General features: G+C 47.6%; 1 protein-coding gene across 1 annotated transcript in view; it reads right to left on the reverse strand.

Annotated features, from left to right (window-relative positions):
* Positions 1-17,203, reverse strand: part of MYO5C (myosin VC) — a 107,319-nt gene extending 90,116 nt beyond the window's left edge. Inside the window, exons 1-5 of the mRNA XM_019664088.1 lie at positions 17,010-17,203; positions 5,468-5,578; positions 2,051-2,216; positions 1,258-1,402; positions 405-417 (exon numbers count right to left, since the gene is read on the reverse strand). Of these exons, the coding sequence (XP_019519633.1) occupies positions 405-417; positions 1,258-1,402; positions 2,051-2,216; positions 5,468-5,578; positions 17,010-17,036 (462 nt within the window). The 5' untranslated portion in view covers positions 17,037-17,203. The remainder of the gene's footprint in view (positions 1-404; positions 418-1,257; positions 1,403-2,050; positions 2,217-5,467; positions 5,579-17,009) is intronic.
* Between the last annotated feature and the right edge of the window lie 96 nt (positions 17,204-17,299).

Below are 17,299 nucleotides of genomic sequence, written 5' to 3' on the forward strand. Positions count from 1 at the left end.
AAGTGCTCTGCGGAGCTTCTGGGTAGTCTCCTCAACCAGGAGGGGCACGACCTTCCCCTGGAATACTCTGTTGTCTAGAATATGGAGGAGATGGCTAAGTACCAGCTTGGCCCTGAGGATGAGGGTCTTGCCCCAGGGGCCGGGGAACTGGAAGGCACCTGGTCGCTGGTGACTTGGTAGAGGTGCCACGCTAGCTTCGGACTGCCCATCAGGCTTCTCTGCAGGAGAACCACACACTTCTACTTTGTTGAAGCCACATTATTTTCCCCTGCTTATAAGCAGTGGCGCTTGGAATGGGTGTTCTCTGAGCATCTAGCTCGAAGATGAGGACACTGACGCTAAGGGAGGTCAGATGCTGTGCCCTGGGTTATGTGGCATGTAATGAGGAGGTCCAGGTCCCTCACTTCAGGTTTCCATCTGTGACATGAGGGCAGTGATGACGGCTCATTCAGCCTCACCAGGGTGTTGCAAGACCCAAAGGAGACCACTGTCTGTGAAAGATATTTTGCAAACTGTAAAAGGATCTACAAAGACGGTATTTTTATTCTTCATACTTTACAGATGAAGGATTGAAGTCAAAAGAGGACAGTTATGGGAAAAATAAATTATATGTGGAGTCAAAACATCCGAGCGCAAATCCCAGATCTGCCTTTTACTTGCTGGGCGGCCTTGGGCAGATGGCTCTTGAATCCTAGTTTACTGCCCAGGCATCTTCATCATGGGCTATTCTGAGGGCACCTGAGATGTACAGGAATGTGCACGTGGTAGCTGGTCTACAGGAGGCTTTTAACAAATATTTGCTAGCAAAACAACTCCACAAGGCCACACAAATAGTAAGTGGCAAAACTAGGATAAAAACCCCAACTCTCTCACAGCTGAAATCTATTACACCATTAGACTCTGCTGCTTTGGATGGGTAAAAAAGCTTAAGCTTTTCACAGTGGAGAATATATCAGTATTCCTTCAACCTAACATACTGTAAGAGTAGCATGTGGTAATTCCTAGATTAATAGGACTGAGTTTTGACTACCCAAAAGGAACAAACCCAGAAAACTCGGTTTAGACAGGTCAGTTACATATAACAGTCACTTGCTACTTGGTACAGGTAGTTTGCTCTACCAAGCGCCCCCTCTGGGCTGATGGTCACTTTCAATGACATCAAACCAGATAGATAGATGTTTCCCCTCCACGGTGAAGACCCAGCAAATGCAGGAGCACTGCAAGAGCAAGAGGAAGCCCCGCCTGGCAGGAGGCTACCTGGCCATCTGCTTGTATGCCTCTTCTGCCACGGCAAATATGTGTGGGTCCATATCGCCCATGTTCTGCCCGCTGTAGGCATGGATGATGGCATCTCCATATATCGGCAACTGCTTGTAAGGATTCATGGCCACCAAAATGATCCCTGAGGAAAGATGTTAGATGCAGTGATGGGATGCTTACTGTCACCCACTTCTCCAAGTTCTCTTGAGAAACACCAACTCTGCCGCTTATTAAACCTTCTGTATGACTTTGGGCAGGTCAAATAATCTTTGAATCTCAGTTTCCCTGCCAATGCCACCTACATTTCCGGGCTAGTCTGAGGGTTAGATGAGATGACAACTGGGATTGCCCTAAAACTGAGACGCCTTTGCAATTCTCAACGTAAGTATCATGATAATATCATTGTCCAAAATAAATAATAAAGTTATCAAATCCACTGAGAAACTCAAACACAAGCTTGATCCACATATGCGTACATTTTTCTTGGTAGTCCAATCTTAGTTCTTGTTGAAAATTCCCCCCACCTAGATACTTCCTTTTATATATATATATATATATATATATATATATATATATATATATATATATATATATATATATATATATATGAACTCTAAGATCAAATGTCTATACCTTTTAGACAGTAATGGGGCACATGTTTCTGTGTGATTACATATTCTGACAGATGTCAACATTTATAACCTAAATGTAACACAAAAAGTAATCAGGACGCTCTAGACAATAAGCATGGTCAGTGCCCTTCCTGCTCTCCTGGAATCACTCTCCTTACCACTGTAGGTGTAAATGAGTTTGGACTCTGCAAAGCGGATCCTGAGATTGTGGAGCACTGCGGGCTCGTGGAGATAGCTGAGGGCCGTGAGGTCATTCTCACCCACGAGGATGTCAGGGTTCCGGAGCGGAGGCAGAGATTCTGGATCAACAGAGAAATCCAGCTCCTGTGGACAAAGACAAAATTAAAGTTCTGGAGGTAAAAGATTTTTGGTGTTTCTGCTGAACACCATCTTCTGTCCTAGCCACACCCCTTTGGAGTGATCCCTGACACTCTGAAAAGCAAACTTATGTATAGCAATGAGAAAATAATCTTCGTGGCTGACTTAAACATGGAAACCCGGGGACCAGGAAATTGGCTGTGTGTCCTAGGACAAGTCATTCACCCCCTCTGGGCTTCTCGACTCTCATCTGTGAAAAGACTGGCTAGACCAGATTAGGGGTCCTCGAGGGGTGACAGGGAAGCCATGTGGGCACAGACCTGGGTGTCCCCTCCCCGATCCTACTACAGGGGCTCCATTTGTACATGGTTTAGATGTTGGGTGCAATGGAAGTTTTGGTATGAAAGCAGGCTGCTGCTACTAAAATGACATGATGACCTAAGGTCCCTTGCAGCTCTAAGGTTGCTGAATCTCTGATGAAAGTTGACACGTTTAGTGATGAGAAGTGCCTGAAGGAGTCTATGTTGGTGGTCTCTCTGAGCCTGAAGGAGTCTATGTTGGTGGTCTCTCTGAGCGAGGCTACCAGTGCAGTGACTCCTGTCTGCAGCTGCCCATGTTCCCAAGGGCCATGGCTCCCCTGCAGGGCTGCCTGCTCCTATCATCCTCCGCCCCGGGCTGAGGAACTTGCCCAGGCTGGCCTCTCTTCTGCCAGATTTTACACAGTATTCCTAAAGTAGCTGCCTGAGCAGAATGAAGGCCAGGTTAGCATGCCTTGTGGCGATACCACAGACGACTGGGCCTTCCAAATGTCAGAGGATCAGGGGACCTTACGAGGACCACCTGTTCTAACTTCCTTCACTTGCATTTCATAGCTTGGGGCATTGACTTGAGCAGGTCACCTGGCAAGCTTGGTTCCTTCCTACCTTCCCAGGCAGCCTTTCTTTGATACCTGGTCCTGGGCCAGCTCCACACGGTGATTCAGCTGCCCCTTAGCAAGTGCCCACTGTGCAGACCCTATGCTAGTGCTCAGCACTGGTTGTTTCATTTAATCCTCAAAGAACCAAGCAGGACACGAGTAATCTAATTAATAGTTAAGGAGACAGGTTCAGAAAGGTTGAACTCCTCGTCCAAGGTCACACAGTTAATATGGGTCTGACCGGCTCTGAAGTCTACATCGCAATGCCGCCTATCAATGCTGACAGGGGTTTGGTTGTTGGTTTGTTGACTGCTTGGTCTGTTTTGGAGAAGGAGAGCAGCTCAGGGCAATCCAGGACAACTGGACCTGAATCCTTGTAGCAGCTGCCTGCTTACAATAGTATTTGTGGGCCTGCTCCAAGCAGAATATTCTTCATTCACACACTTTTATTTTGAGAATAAAAATCAAGAAAAATGCTGTGTACACATAATTTTTCCATTCCCTGAGTTTTTCTGTTATCTGTTTTAAAAGAACAGCCTCCTTTTCCTGTTCAACCATTGTGTGTGTGTGTGTGTGTGTGTGTGTGTGTGTGTGTGTGTGTGTGTGTGATTTATAATTATGTGTGAAAGAAACATAGAGGGAGAGAGAAAGACAAACAGAGCCGACAGTCTGGGGGAGGGAGAGGAAATGTGAAGGACATCAGACTGACAGTCAGAGGCAGAGGTGCCATTTTCCTACACAAAGCAGGCTCTGTCATTTGTGGTATAGACAACGGGTTAAGTTACAGAGCAGCCTGGCCGCCTGCCATGTTACCTGCCTCTCTCCTCCTCCTCGGGGAGCTGGTTCAGGGCCAGGAATGTTGTCACCTGATGCCCTGCTGATATTACTTAAAGCACAAACCACCACTGCAGCTGCTGGCTTGAGATTTTTCTCCCAAAGCCATCTGATCCCTAATCAGAACCTTGACTGTGCCCAGGAGGTACTGACAAATGCTGCAAGGAGTTACAGATGGGAAAGGACAGGCTGGGTGGGCGCCAGCATCCTCTCACTACATCTCTCCTGCGTTTGCACACACATACCTGGGTCACCTCACCGGATCTTCAGCAGCCCTCCCAGTGATGCTGTGCTGTTATTAACCCCGTTTTACCTACGGCGAAACTGACAGGTCACTGTCACAGGCTTAGCAAGTGGATGTGGCAGGATTTGAATCCAGATAATCTGATTCTAGAGGATGTGCCCTTAATCTCTATGCTTGTCTCCCTTCCCAGTATCCCAGGAAATGACTCCCAAATTCAGGATGGTCTGATTGGAAATGTTGTGTCGTGTCTCTACAGAGGCCGTTTTGCATGCCTTGGAAATCCCGGCATTTTAACATTCATATGATATTCCCCAGACCGACTCTGGCACTGAGATGGATGATGAATCCTCTGTCCAGCTCTGCATCCAGATACTTGATTCTGAGAAGGTAAGGCCACCCTAGGTACGGATCCAGTGGGATGTCATTCGTGTTATGCAGGGGAAGGAAAGCTCATGATGGGAACTTAAAGAAAAGGCAAAATCTGCAGCAGGGGGTAATTAAGACACACCGAGCCTTTAAGGGGATCTCCTTGCAGCACACGCCACCGCGGGAACAACTGCTGACCTTTCTGCTCATCCCTTGTCTCTCCCTTTCCACACCAGCACTGACAGGTCCCTCATAACGTCACACAAGGGTGGGCATTCGTGTCCTCTTGTCCTGTCGTCCATCACTTTCCTAATCGCCCTGTCACACTCCATCCTGGAGGCCCCAATTCTTACACATTTCTCTCCATCCATAGCCTGACTCGCTCTCCCTCTGTCTATCTCGCACACCTCCCTCTCCCTTCCCATTTTCTATCTCCCTGCTCAATGTCTCTTTCTCTTCCCATCCTGATGGTTTTCTCTGTCATTTTAGCCTTGGGCTCAAGCGGCTTCCCTCCAAGTTTCTTGTCTTTGCCCAGTCTCTGCGCTGATGCCATGAAACCAAAATGGCTGATTACCTTTCAGCATTCTCCCAACACTGCTGAATCCCCGGAAATGCAGCACGGGGCACAGACCTGTCTACTGCATCTCGTTACAGAGAGAGGCCCAGCTGAGGGAGGACACTTTTCGCCTTCATTAGGGAGCATGGGGTTGGGGTGGGTGGTGAGAGAAGGGGCAGTGGTATAAACACACGAATGGATTTGTAGCACCAACTGGCCATTTTGGGTGCCCGCTCATGTACCTTCCCCTGCAGCCCCCACAGGGACCATCTGGCCCCATCCCACATTCTCCAGGTACCCTGTCATACACCATGATAGCTATGGCCAGCAAGGACCCTCACCGTTCCATCCTCCAGGAGGAGCTGCAGGACTTTGTCACTGACTCTGTAGTCCTTTGCTATTTCGGCAGATTTCCAAACTTCTTCAGGATCCGGAATCCAAACCCTGTTATACTGACCAACACAATAAGACAGGCTTAATTTTAGCACTTTAAAAACAAAACAGATTATCAGACAATTAGAATCAGGGAGATTTCTTCCTGTCCACTAGGCCAGTTCCTACATTAGGACGACATTTACCTAATTTTTGCTTGTGAGGTGATCTTTAGTGTATCTACAATGTACCAGGCCCAGCAGCTTCATTTTATGGGTAACAGAATTCCCAAAGCCTTCTGAATACACCTTGAAAACTGAAAGGCTGGGAATGACAAAGAAATCCACGAGTGCCTTTAAAAGTAAGATCTGAGTGCTATCTACAAGAGTTGGCACAGAGAATTTGGTTTACCACCGATGGACTAATGGGGCTCTGTGTCAGACACTTAATTAACTTCTTGTGCCTCATTTTTCTCATCCATAAAACGGGTTCAACAATACCTACTGCATAGGTTTGCTGGGAGATTAAATTACACTGTGTACTTGAAAGCACTTTGCAAAACACTATGGAAGTACTGTTCTAACAGCATTATTACAGTCTTATCACACTGGCCAGCAACCAAGGATTCCCACTGTGGAAAATGTGGAAGTACAGATGTAGCTGCCAAGCTGAGTTCCCAACAAGCAATTGGTACACTTGGCTCCACGCTGATGGGCAAGTCTTTAGGTAGAACTATGCTGCTACGTACCAAATAGTGTCCCCTCTGAAACTCGTATGTTGAAGCCCTCATCTCCAGTGTGGCTCTATTGGGAGATAGGGTCTATAAGAGGCAGTTAAGGTTAAACGAGGTCGTAAGGCCCTGCTCTGATAGGATTAGTGTCCTTAGAAGAAGAGACACCAGAGAGCTCACACGCACACTCTCCACCTTGTGCACTGAAGAAAGGCCATGTGAATACACATGAGAAGGCAGACATCTGCACCCAGGGGGAGAAGTCCTCACCAGACACCGGCCTGTGAGAAACTAAATGTCTGTTTAAGCACCCTGTCTGTGGCATATTGTCACGGTAGACTAATATGCATGTCTAATAATTCACACACTAGGGAGGGGGCCATCTCACTTCAGAATTTACTGGTGGCACCTGAATGCTGCTCAAGATAAAGACAAGGAGACTGCGAGATGCTTATACTGCAGCTGTCATCATAGGGCCCCTCGATTCGTTCCTGTCTCTCCTCCGGGTTTGCTGTCTGCATCATGCACTGACTACGTTTGCTCTTCCACCGAGACCCCATATCTAAGTCTCCTATAATTCATTTGTCTGCCTGCCCATTCATTCATTCATTCATTCATTCAATAAACACTTGCTACACATCTATTGTATATATGTCTGGCACAGTGTTGGGTTACCAAAAAGGAAAGACAGCTTCTCTGAGTCAACATGGTCTTCCTACTAACCCAGCCAACCACTGCTCATGTATCAGTGGTTTCTATCAACAGGGAACTCCTACAGGATACCCTGAGACATAACCAGGCCAACAGGAACAGGAATTGGGAAGCACTCACGTGAAGACCTAAAGCGGCACCTAGGAAAGCTGTTATATCCAAAGGTCCTTAGCCCAGGATCCCAGACCCGGATGAAGCCTGAGAGGCCGTCAGCGTCTAACCCTCACTTCTCAGAGAAAACTGGCCCCAGGCCTCTAAGTTCCCCAGGAGCAGGGCTGAGGTGAGCACCACAGTTTTCATAATGGCCCCAAACTGGAAACAGGCTAGATATGCATTAACAGCAGAATAAATTTTTAAAAAAGAAAGAAATACAGCTGTGGTATACTCACACAATGGAGTAGTATTCCTCAATAAAAAGGGTCAGCTACTGATACAAGCAAGAACCAGAGTGAATCTCTAAAGCATTAGGCTTAGTCAAGGAAGCTTTACACAAATGATACATTTTGTGTGAGTCCCTTTAAATGAGGTGCTAGAACAGGTAAGACTAATGTATGCTGGGGATCAGCCAGAATAGTAGTTGCCTCTGGCGGTGGTAGGTAGGGCTGGAGGGTGACGGCAACATTCTACATCGTGTTGGGTTTTGGACTACACGGGTGTTGTGCATTTTTCAAACCTCAGAGAATGTAGACTTAAGATTTATGCATTTCATTGTCTGGAAATTTTACACCAAAAAACTAAACAAATATGGAACTCTTAAGAATAACATACTGAAATATTTAGGAGGACATGTATTGATATATGTAGTTTACTCTAAAATGCTTCACAATGTAAGCTGGGTTGAGGATAGAAGGCTAGAAAGATTGATAGATGTGATACAACAAATATGGTAAAATGTTCACACTAGAATCTACATGGTGAGACAGGCATTCACTGTAAAATTCTTTCAACTTTACTGTACATACAAAATTTTCATAAAAAGATGTTGGAGGAAGTAAAAAATAAGTGTAAAACATATTTCAGGGTTTCAGTTCTAGACTAGGACAAAGTTGATTGAGGAGCATATCTATTAATCTATAGTTAATATAAATTACCTCACTACATATGTATCATTGGTTGAATATCAATCATCACTCCCTAAGTTGCTTGGATTGCTTTAGTTCTTGACAGTTAGCTAACAGCAGAAGCTTGCTAAAATGTAGCATGGGACGGGTAGGATTTGAGAAAGAGAGGGAGAGAATGGAAGAATGACTCGCAGGCAATGACACACACTTAGATACACACACCCCTGCAAACAGGTGGACAGAAGCCTCATACAAAAACACACAGACACACACCTCTCAGACACACACACCCACACTCCACACACCCTTGTTGCCACAGACTGCCGTTTTGTACCTTAGGTCTGCTCTTGAAAATATCTATTGCTAACCTCATAAAGCCAAAATCATCAACAGAATATCCCAATTTACCAAGCATTGGCCACTATAGGATTTTAGAGCTGAAAGGGTCCTTCTTGATTGTCTACTCCGAGTTATTTGTCAAAGTTCTTTTCACAGCTGCAGAGAGCTAATTCAAATGAAACAGCGGCAGCTCACTTGTGACACAGGTAAAAGTGGAGGTGTTCTGGTGGGAGCCCAGCTAGGGGCTACAGCTGAGGTCCGTCAGACACTTCCACAGAAGCCTGGGGTCTGAGAAGTAATGTTCAAGTCCCTAAGCCAATCCAGCCCTTTTGTTTTACTGATCTGCAAACTCAAGCCCAGAGAGGTCAATAACCCACCAAATACTACACAGTGAGTCTCAAAGGCCAGGACTCCGGTGGAGCCAGGGCCTGGGACTCACTCCTACTTGAACTACTTGTTAATTAAATTAGTCTGGCCCTGGAAATAATCCTGAGCTCTCCACTACAACCATCTGCTTGAGGGTGTACAGGCTCTCCCAGCACTCATTTAGGATTTTTTTCATTCGTTAGTTCCAGCTAAAAGTGGTATTAAATGGTACACAGTATTAGGACATATGGAACCAAATGTCTGCTTCTCTCCTGGAATGGCCTCCTTGGTCCCTGAGTCCCCAGGCCACCCACACCCCACTGGGCTTGGTGCCTCTACCAGCAATGCTGCCAGTCATTTAGGGCCCCGCAGCTGAAACCCAGCCTGGTAAGTAAACATAGGAAAGTTTACCCAGTTCCACATAAGTTATACTCATCCGGTCCCTCCCTTCTTCCTCACATTCCTCTACCCACAAGGCAACGCTTCAAACCCAAGGAATAGCTAACTTTGCAGCATTTAGGCAAACAAACACACTCTGTGCAAACAATGTGACTAGCTCTCATGTCACCTCCCCAGTGTGGTTACTTCTCATGGGGCAGGAGCCTCCCAACTCAGACCACCCTCTGGGGGCAGGCTTGCCTCCCACACCTCTCCTGGGAGTCCCTAAGGGGGGAAATCAGGGTGTCCTTAAGCCGTGGGCTGCTTGGGAAGGAAGCAAAGGCTTCAGGAGCACTGACCCTTAGGAAGTGACATGTTCTCAGGTCCGTGTCCAATCGGCTCCTCCCGCAGGCTCAGGTGAGAGGGAGGAGCATGTTCTCAGGTTGCCGCCTATTTGAGGGGGTCTACTGGCATCAGCCACAGAAATGGCTTGAAGAACTTACACGGAATATGGATGACACGAGCGTCCTTCCTAGCCACCTTCTGGACTGGAAGGGCCTCGCCACATTGTGGGTCAGCCAGGCCAGAGTGGGGACTCTGTGCCCCCTCTTCCCAATTCCTCAGGGCCCTCCCTGGGTTCTCTGGCCTCCTCCTGTGTCTCCCAATGTCTTTCCCGGCCTCTTACCATGACAGGCTGTTTAGGCTGTTTCCGGAGAGTTTTACCCACTCCCACGGTTTCCACAACGGCCCTGGCTCCTGTGTACCACGGAGTCCTCCAGCCCAGATCTCTCAGTGGGTCTGGACTGTATTTCCTATTGCCTCCCAGATGTCAGTCCCTAGATGTCCTCAGACACAAATCCCAAGCTCAAGTGGTCACTCTGCCTCCCCAAACCTGCTTCTCCTCCTCAGTCCTCTTGCCCCATAAGACAGGAACCTGGGACAATGCTGGGCTGCCCCTCCCTCCCGCCACCCCCCAAAATGCAACGGTCGCTGGGTGCTGAAAAGCCTGCATCCTAAACAGGTCTCATCTTCTGCCCCATCCACCCCCACTGTCACGGCCATCGGTCAGCTGCCCCTTCCCAGACCCATATCCTGCTGAGCGCTTCCTCAACCAGGCTGAGCACCAGGTTCCTGTGGACATACAGATTCCTTCACCCACACCCAAACCAGAATTTCCATGGGAGAGGCCCAAGAAGATGAAAACTTTAAAAGTGCCCCCCTATGTAGTTTGATGAACAGCCTGGCCTGGAAGCCACCATCTTAACCAATTTTCCTATTTGGGCCTCACCCGCCTGTCAATCCACCCTTTGTCTGCTGCCACCCCAACCACTAGTAGTTTCTAGAACACGCCAAGTTCTTCCTCGGCTCTGGACTGTGCACTTCTGTTCCTTCCACCCCCCGTGCCACCCTTCCTCTCCCCCTCAGTGAGCAAGCTGCTCTGAGTGGTCGAGAGTCAGCTCAAGACGCCCCTCCTCTGTGCCCCTTTCCCTGCCCCTCACCCCAGGCAGGGTGGGATGCTTCCTCGTTAGAGCTCTCCCTGCCCCTTCCCCGGCCTTCTGGGTCACTTCCATCTCCCCTGCTGACATTTGAACTCGAAAAGAGTCCAGTCTTTGTGCCCTGGAACCCAATACAATGACTCCCCCAGAGCTGAACACTCTATAAACACTCTATAAACACCTATTGAACAAAAATTTATATTCCTAGTTCAGTTGCACCAGGTAAAGACTAAACTTGGTGTTTTAGTCTTTACGTCCCTTTTGTTAACTCGTTTGAACTACCCATATACAACACAATGGATCAATCTAACTTTCTAGACTGTTAATGATATGTAGCGGTCCAAAAGCTGCCTAGAATAGCCAAATCCAAAGTCATTAAACTGAACTTTGACTGTATTTTAGCCAGAGACCCTGGACTGCTAGTCAAGATGCTCCTCTTGACCTTGTACATCTGAGTTTCAGCAAGGCTTCTGTGAAGATGTCTTGTGGGTTACAAATGCACAAGTAAGAGAAATAGATGGTTGAAATATAATCTGTGAATCTGTGGCTAAAACCAGTGATGACCTGAGTCCTGATTAATGAGCGAGAACAATTTAAGAAAGGTTTCTAGAACCATAGAGCCATAGGGCTCGACTGCCTTACCCTCCATCACTTTCACCAATATCTTAGATAAAAAACAAAAACAAAAAACAAACAAACAAACAAACAAACAAAAAAACCCCACAGGTATCAAATATACAGGCGAAGTGATTAATTAGCTGAAGATGATCAAGATGTAAAGTCTAATATTTAGGTACCAAAAATCAACTGTATTATAATAGCATCAATATTTTAAAAAAGCTTTTATTAAGCATTATGTGTCAGGTATTGTGTTAAGGATTTTACACAGATAATTTAATCCTTAAATGACTGTTAAGGCTTAAATCCATTTTACAGGCATGGAAATTCAGAGAGGTTAAGTAACTTGTTCAGTGTGACCCAGTTAGGGGCAGGACCAAGGCTTAAACACCAGTCACCATGCACAATGCGTTCCAGAGGCAGCATGGAGCAGCTGTGCTTAAAACAAACAGAATACTAACTTAATGCTAGCTTGCATTGAGGGCAACTCGCAGGAGGGTGCAGGCCCACGATCCCACGGGACTCATGGCTGAACAGACCACATCTAGAGAATAGTGCCACTAAGATGGGCACCAAGGTACTGAAATGCACCCAGAGATGGTGACCTGGGGAGTGGTCTGGAATGATGCTGTAAGAGAAATGGTTGGTGGTATTGTCACTCTCCTCAAGCTCTCAGTCCTGCTCACACAGCATTCTCAGGGGTTCCAGCATCCTCTGGGCTTCCTCCATTCTAAATATCTCCCTGTCTTCAACTCCTGCCATCACAGCCTCAGGTCCCCCACTCCTTTCTGAGGTTACCACATGCCTGGTGCCCGTCTTACAGCTTCAGATTCTAGTCCTCCACTGGTTCCCTCCCTTCAGCCCATGATCATGCTCAAGCAATCCCTTTGTCCCTCACAATTCTACTGAAAGAAGCAACGCCCAGGACCTCCTAAATGGCCAGATTGAATGACGCTTCCTCAGCCTTCATCCTCCTTGATTTCTCTGCAGCCGTAGAACAACTGACTGTGCAGTCTTCAGTTATTGATACATCCATCATTTTTGCATAGTTTATGATCACACAGCATATAAAATTTTTGTGCCCTCAGTTCTTCACATAACATAAGCATTTCCCATGTTGTTATGAACGCTTCACTAAGTGGCATTTTTAATGACTATACTTTTCTACCCTGGGAGTCTTCAATAATTCATCTAATTCTACCCCTTGTGCTGGACATTGGGTTTGGTTCCATTTGTTATTACAAGGAATAATCTCATAAACAACCAGGCATGTGTGTGTGTGTGTGTGTGTGTGTGTGTGTGTGTGTGTGGGAAGACGGGGGTGTGGGGGGTGGGGAGTGTGGGGGGGTGTCAGTTATAAAGCAGATGGACTTCCCCACCAATCCTCTGTTGGAGGCAAAGGTCAGGTCTCCTGCAGAGGAGGAAGATGATGCAGGCAGTTGAACCAAGCTGGTGGTAGTGGGAGGTATTACGAGTAAGAACATAGGCTTTTAAACAGAAAGCAACGAAGGAACAAGACAAACAAATGAAGAAACAAAAACTCATAGACACAGAAAACAGTTTAGTGGTTACCAGAGAGTAAGGGGGGAGGGGAGATAGTAGAAGAGGGAAAAGGGGGTCCAATATATGGTGATGGAAGGAGAACTGACTCTGGGTGGTGAACACACAGTGTGATATATAGATGATGTATTACAGAATTGTACACTTGAAACCTATATAATTTTACTAACCTAGGTCACCCCAATAAATTTTTAAAAAAAGGGGCGGCTGGTTAGCTCAGGTGGTTAGAGCTCAGGGTGCAGTGCTCATAACACCAAGGTTGCCGGTTCGATTCCCAAATGGGCCACTGAGCTGCACCCTCCACAACTAGATTGAAACAACTACTTGACTTGGAGCTGATGGGTCCTGGAAAAACACACGGTTCTCCAATAAAATTTCAAAAAACAAAACAAACCCCCCCAAAAAAACCCCAAATCAACAAACTAAACTTTATCAAAATTAAAAATTAAAAAAATAAAAAGTCCATAGGCTTTTAAATCTGGCTCCATCACTTCTATGTAACCTCAGGCAATTTCACCAGAGCCATTTGTAAAATTGGGATCACAGAACATTGATTTTTCTGATTAAGTGAAAGGAGGCACATAAGGTTCTGAGGATGGCACCTGGCACATGAGGCATACTCAGTGACTGTGAGATAAAAGTAATCATCGTGAACATCATCTTTATGCCCATAGCTTTTCCTAAAAGCGGAAAACCTCATTCATTCAAGCATGCACACATCAAACGCTTATTGAGCCCTCACTGCTCCCTGTGCTCTAGAAACTCTTGGTCAGCAGGGGAGACAGAGAGTTAATGAGCTGTTACAAGTCACTGTCAAAGGTGCCCAGTTGGATTTGCTGCAAAGGTTTCTCAGAAGAGGAACTGAATTTGGAAGGTGCTGGTGAGCGAAGCAGACAGCGACACAGGCAGACATTTCAAGCAGGGGGAGTCTTGTGTGCCAAGGCATAGGGACTGCACTGAGGACAGCAAGGAGTTCGGTGGAACAGGAGCCACGGTAGGAGTGGGCCGGCAGGGGGCAGGCAGGGGGCTGGGCGACGATGCAGAGTTTGAAAGTGACTCCAGAGGGTTCGGGTAGAGAATGGCCTGACTGGTTTTTCTCTGTGCGATTTTAAAGACTGGAACTGCTGGGTCTAGTGCTCTGAACATTTCTAAGGCATATTGACAAATAGCTTTTGAAGAGAGATGGGTCATTTTTACCTCCACCTGCAACAACTGCTACTCTCACCATACTTTCTTCCAGAAACCCCCTCTTGCTCAGAATCTCTCTTCCTGTGGTTCCTGATGCCAGCTCTTCTGTCTCCTCCTCCCTGCAATGGCTCTGTCTCAGGCCCCGCTGCTTCCTCTCCCTCCTTGATCAGATGCGTTCCCCAGCGTTCTGTCTTGGCCGTCTTCTCTCTCTCGGTAAAGCCCTCACTGCCTGAGCTTCAACACCACTTCCGAGCAGAAGACTCCTGGTCCATCCTCTACACAAACCTCCAGCCACCCAGACACTTCCCCCGGAAACCCACAACCATCTCAACCCCTGCAGGTATTTGCCTCATGACTGTCCTAAGAAATATCTCCTCCTCCTGACATCCCTAACTATGTCCATGGCGTCACCCTGCTCTCAATCATCCAGATGCTAACTTCCATGTCATCCTTGGCTCATCCTTCTTCCCCACAATCCCCAGGACAGTCCTTAATTCTCACCTCCTCCATACTCTCTCCAGATTCTGCCTCCTTTTCAAATACTGCAGCTCTAATTCTTTGCCCAGGTACTTAGGGTGACCTGAGAATTCAGCTACCTGACTCCAGCCTCTCTCTCATGGGTACAGAGTCCCATGGGCACTGCTGGCATACCCAACTTCCTAAAATACCACCCTTGATCCTGTCATCCCCACTTAAAACCTTCACTGGGGTATAAACCCCTGACCTATGGCTCCCAAGCCACCCTCTTCCCCCCCACCCCGCCCCTCCAGCTTTGTTCTATTGCCCAGCAGGCTCCTCCATGCCTTCTACACCTCAGCAGACTGAATTACTTGACATTTCTCATTTTTCACGAATCAGAAAACTCCTTGAGAGGCAAAACTATCACTTAAAATCTTTCTAACTCCCCCCAAAGCATAATGTTGTATGTATAGGAAGTGCTAAATAAGTGTTTTATGGGCCATAATATGCCTGTTTTCAAGGCATATGCAGGAAGGGAGATTAGACAGGGGACAGGCAGGTAACAGCAGTGTAAAGTGGGTGACTGGGGCCGCGTAGAGATCATGGGGTAGGTGTGGCTGTTACACAGGAACTGGCTATCAGGCATGGATCCCTGAATAGACAGTCCACCCACCACCCTACTGCACAATCACTATTTGCCTGGGTGCAGAAATGGGTTTCAGGTTGTTCTAAAACACTGTGGGGTAAGATTGTGCAATGTGGGTTAAATGTGGCCAAGGGTCCCCAGTCACAAACTTTGACTTAGGCCAATCCTGTGTGCTGGCATTCCAAGACAATTGGCTGGGTCTTTGGACTCAGTGGGGTTGAGGGGAGTGTTAGAGAAGCAAGGGAGAGGGTTTAGATTAAGAAAGAGGTCCTTAACAAATTAAACTCTCTAAAACCTAAACAAGCAGCTACACAAATCGGGGAGCATCCCACTTCTGGAATTGACATAATGAGTGGCTGACTGACCACCTGGAAGGGAGGTGACAGCGGGACAGGATACAAAGTGGGTAGGGACAGCCATCAAGGCTCCTTCTGGCTCTGGGATTCTCAGATTCTCTGTCCATTCAAGCTCTTCTCTAGAAAACTCTTCCATATCAGTTTTCCTCATTGCACCTCATACCCAGTTAGTATTTAATAAATATTTGTAGCGTGAGGCACTTGATGATAGGGGTGCTCATGCCTGTGTATTTTTGTTTGGGGGGGGATTTTACTTTAAATAATTAATCAACAATTTTCTCTGTCCTCCAAAGTATCTTCCAAGAATAGTTTTGTTCAAGAATTTTCTTCTACCTCCAGTAAGTCGAAGACAAAAGAAGCTCTGTTGGATAGCTGATGGCTCACATTTTCACTGGTAAAACTATTCTAGAACAGTGGCTATTCAAACTCTGTCCATGTAGAACTTTAGTTAATGAAAATGCATTAGAGGGGAATATACCGTTTGGTTCGTTTGTATTTTCACTGTTACTAATTAAACAAAGCAGAAGAAAAACTTTGCTTAAACCATTGCAACACTTATTTACAACAATTGTTTAAATCTACAGCAAAAGTGTCTCTAAATATAAAGGGAGGGCACGTGTAAGGGTAAATGGATGGATTCTAGTCTCATTCATCTGAAGATTGGGAACCGTGGATGTCCCCCATTACAATGCAGGAGGATCCAGCTTTATGGTTATTCAAATGGATATTTTTCATAATGACCAACACTTTAACACTTTTTATCCAAATACTTAATCAGGCTCATTTCTCAGGAGGTTCTGGACACCCTGTGGGAATGCACCGTTCCTAGATAAGGGGTGGAGCACTCGGCCCAGTGGAAGAGGAGGTATCAGAGGAATGCTAGAGTGACTCCCGGAGTCAGGTTCTGTGTGTGAAAGGTGCTTTATAAACTATGAAACAGCACTGTATAAATGTTAGGTGAAGAGCCTGAGGTTGCACGGCAGGATCCCTGAGTTCCCAGAAGCTCTCAACTTCTACTACAGGTGAGGCCTGGGCCGCACGTCCCGGCATGTGCCGCTTTCAGCGGCAGATGAACTTAAACGCACGTGCAGGTATTTTGAAGATTTAAGAATTCTAGACATCATCCCGAATACTGCGGCCCTAAACTTCTAGGTCAAATTGTTCAACAGGCTCCAGGAGGGTCGGGAAGATTATGGATACTATAATTCGCCCGTGTCTGAGATTTCTACGTTCCCGCCAGCAACTCTGATTCCACTTGTGGCTCAAGTGGAAGGGGTCGAGGGGCGCCGGAGACGCGGTTAACACGAGACCCCTGGGCACCTGGAGCTCGGGTCCGGAGAGGCAGCCCCTCTCACTCGGTCTTCCCATCACGAGGGGACCCAAGCTCGCCAAGCTCTCGGGGCGCGTTTCCCGTGGACACGGACCCAAGCCCTCGGAGGGAGGGCGACGCTCCCCATGCCCCATCCCCGGGCCCTCCGCGGCCCCTCCCCGCGGCGAGCGCGCCAGGTGCACAGGTGTGGCCGGGCACCAGGTACAGTGAGCATTAGCGCCGGGCCGGGTTCCCTCCCGCGCGCCCTCCCTCAGGTCGGGCCACCAGGCCTACCTGCGTGTACAGCTCGGCCACCGCCATGGGCGAGAGAGCCTGGGCAGTTCAAGGACCGCGAGGGGGCAAGGCTCGGGGGCTGCGCCTGCGATTCTGACGCCCCGGGGCAGGTAGCTGCAAGCGGGCGCCGCATCAGTCAGCGCTGGGCCACCTTGCAGAGTTTGTCAGCGTCCCACAAACTTTCCCGAGGCCTGGCGGAGCAGGGAAAGCGCGGATTGGTCTCCCCCTGCCCCGCCTGGCGAGTCCTCGCCGCGATTGGCTGGGGCTGGGGCGGGGGTGGGGGCGGGTCG

This window comes from Hipposideros armiger, unplaced genomic scaffold, assembly GCF_001890085.2.
Source record: "Hipposideros armiger isolate ML-2016 unplaced genomic scaffold, ASM189008v1 scaffold_12, whole genome shotgun sequence".
NCBI lineage: Eukaryota > Metazoa > Chordata > Mammalia > Chiroptera > Hipposideridae > Hipposideros > Hipposideros armiger.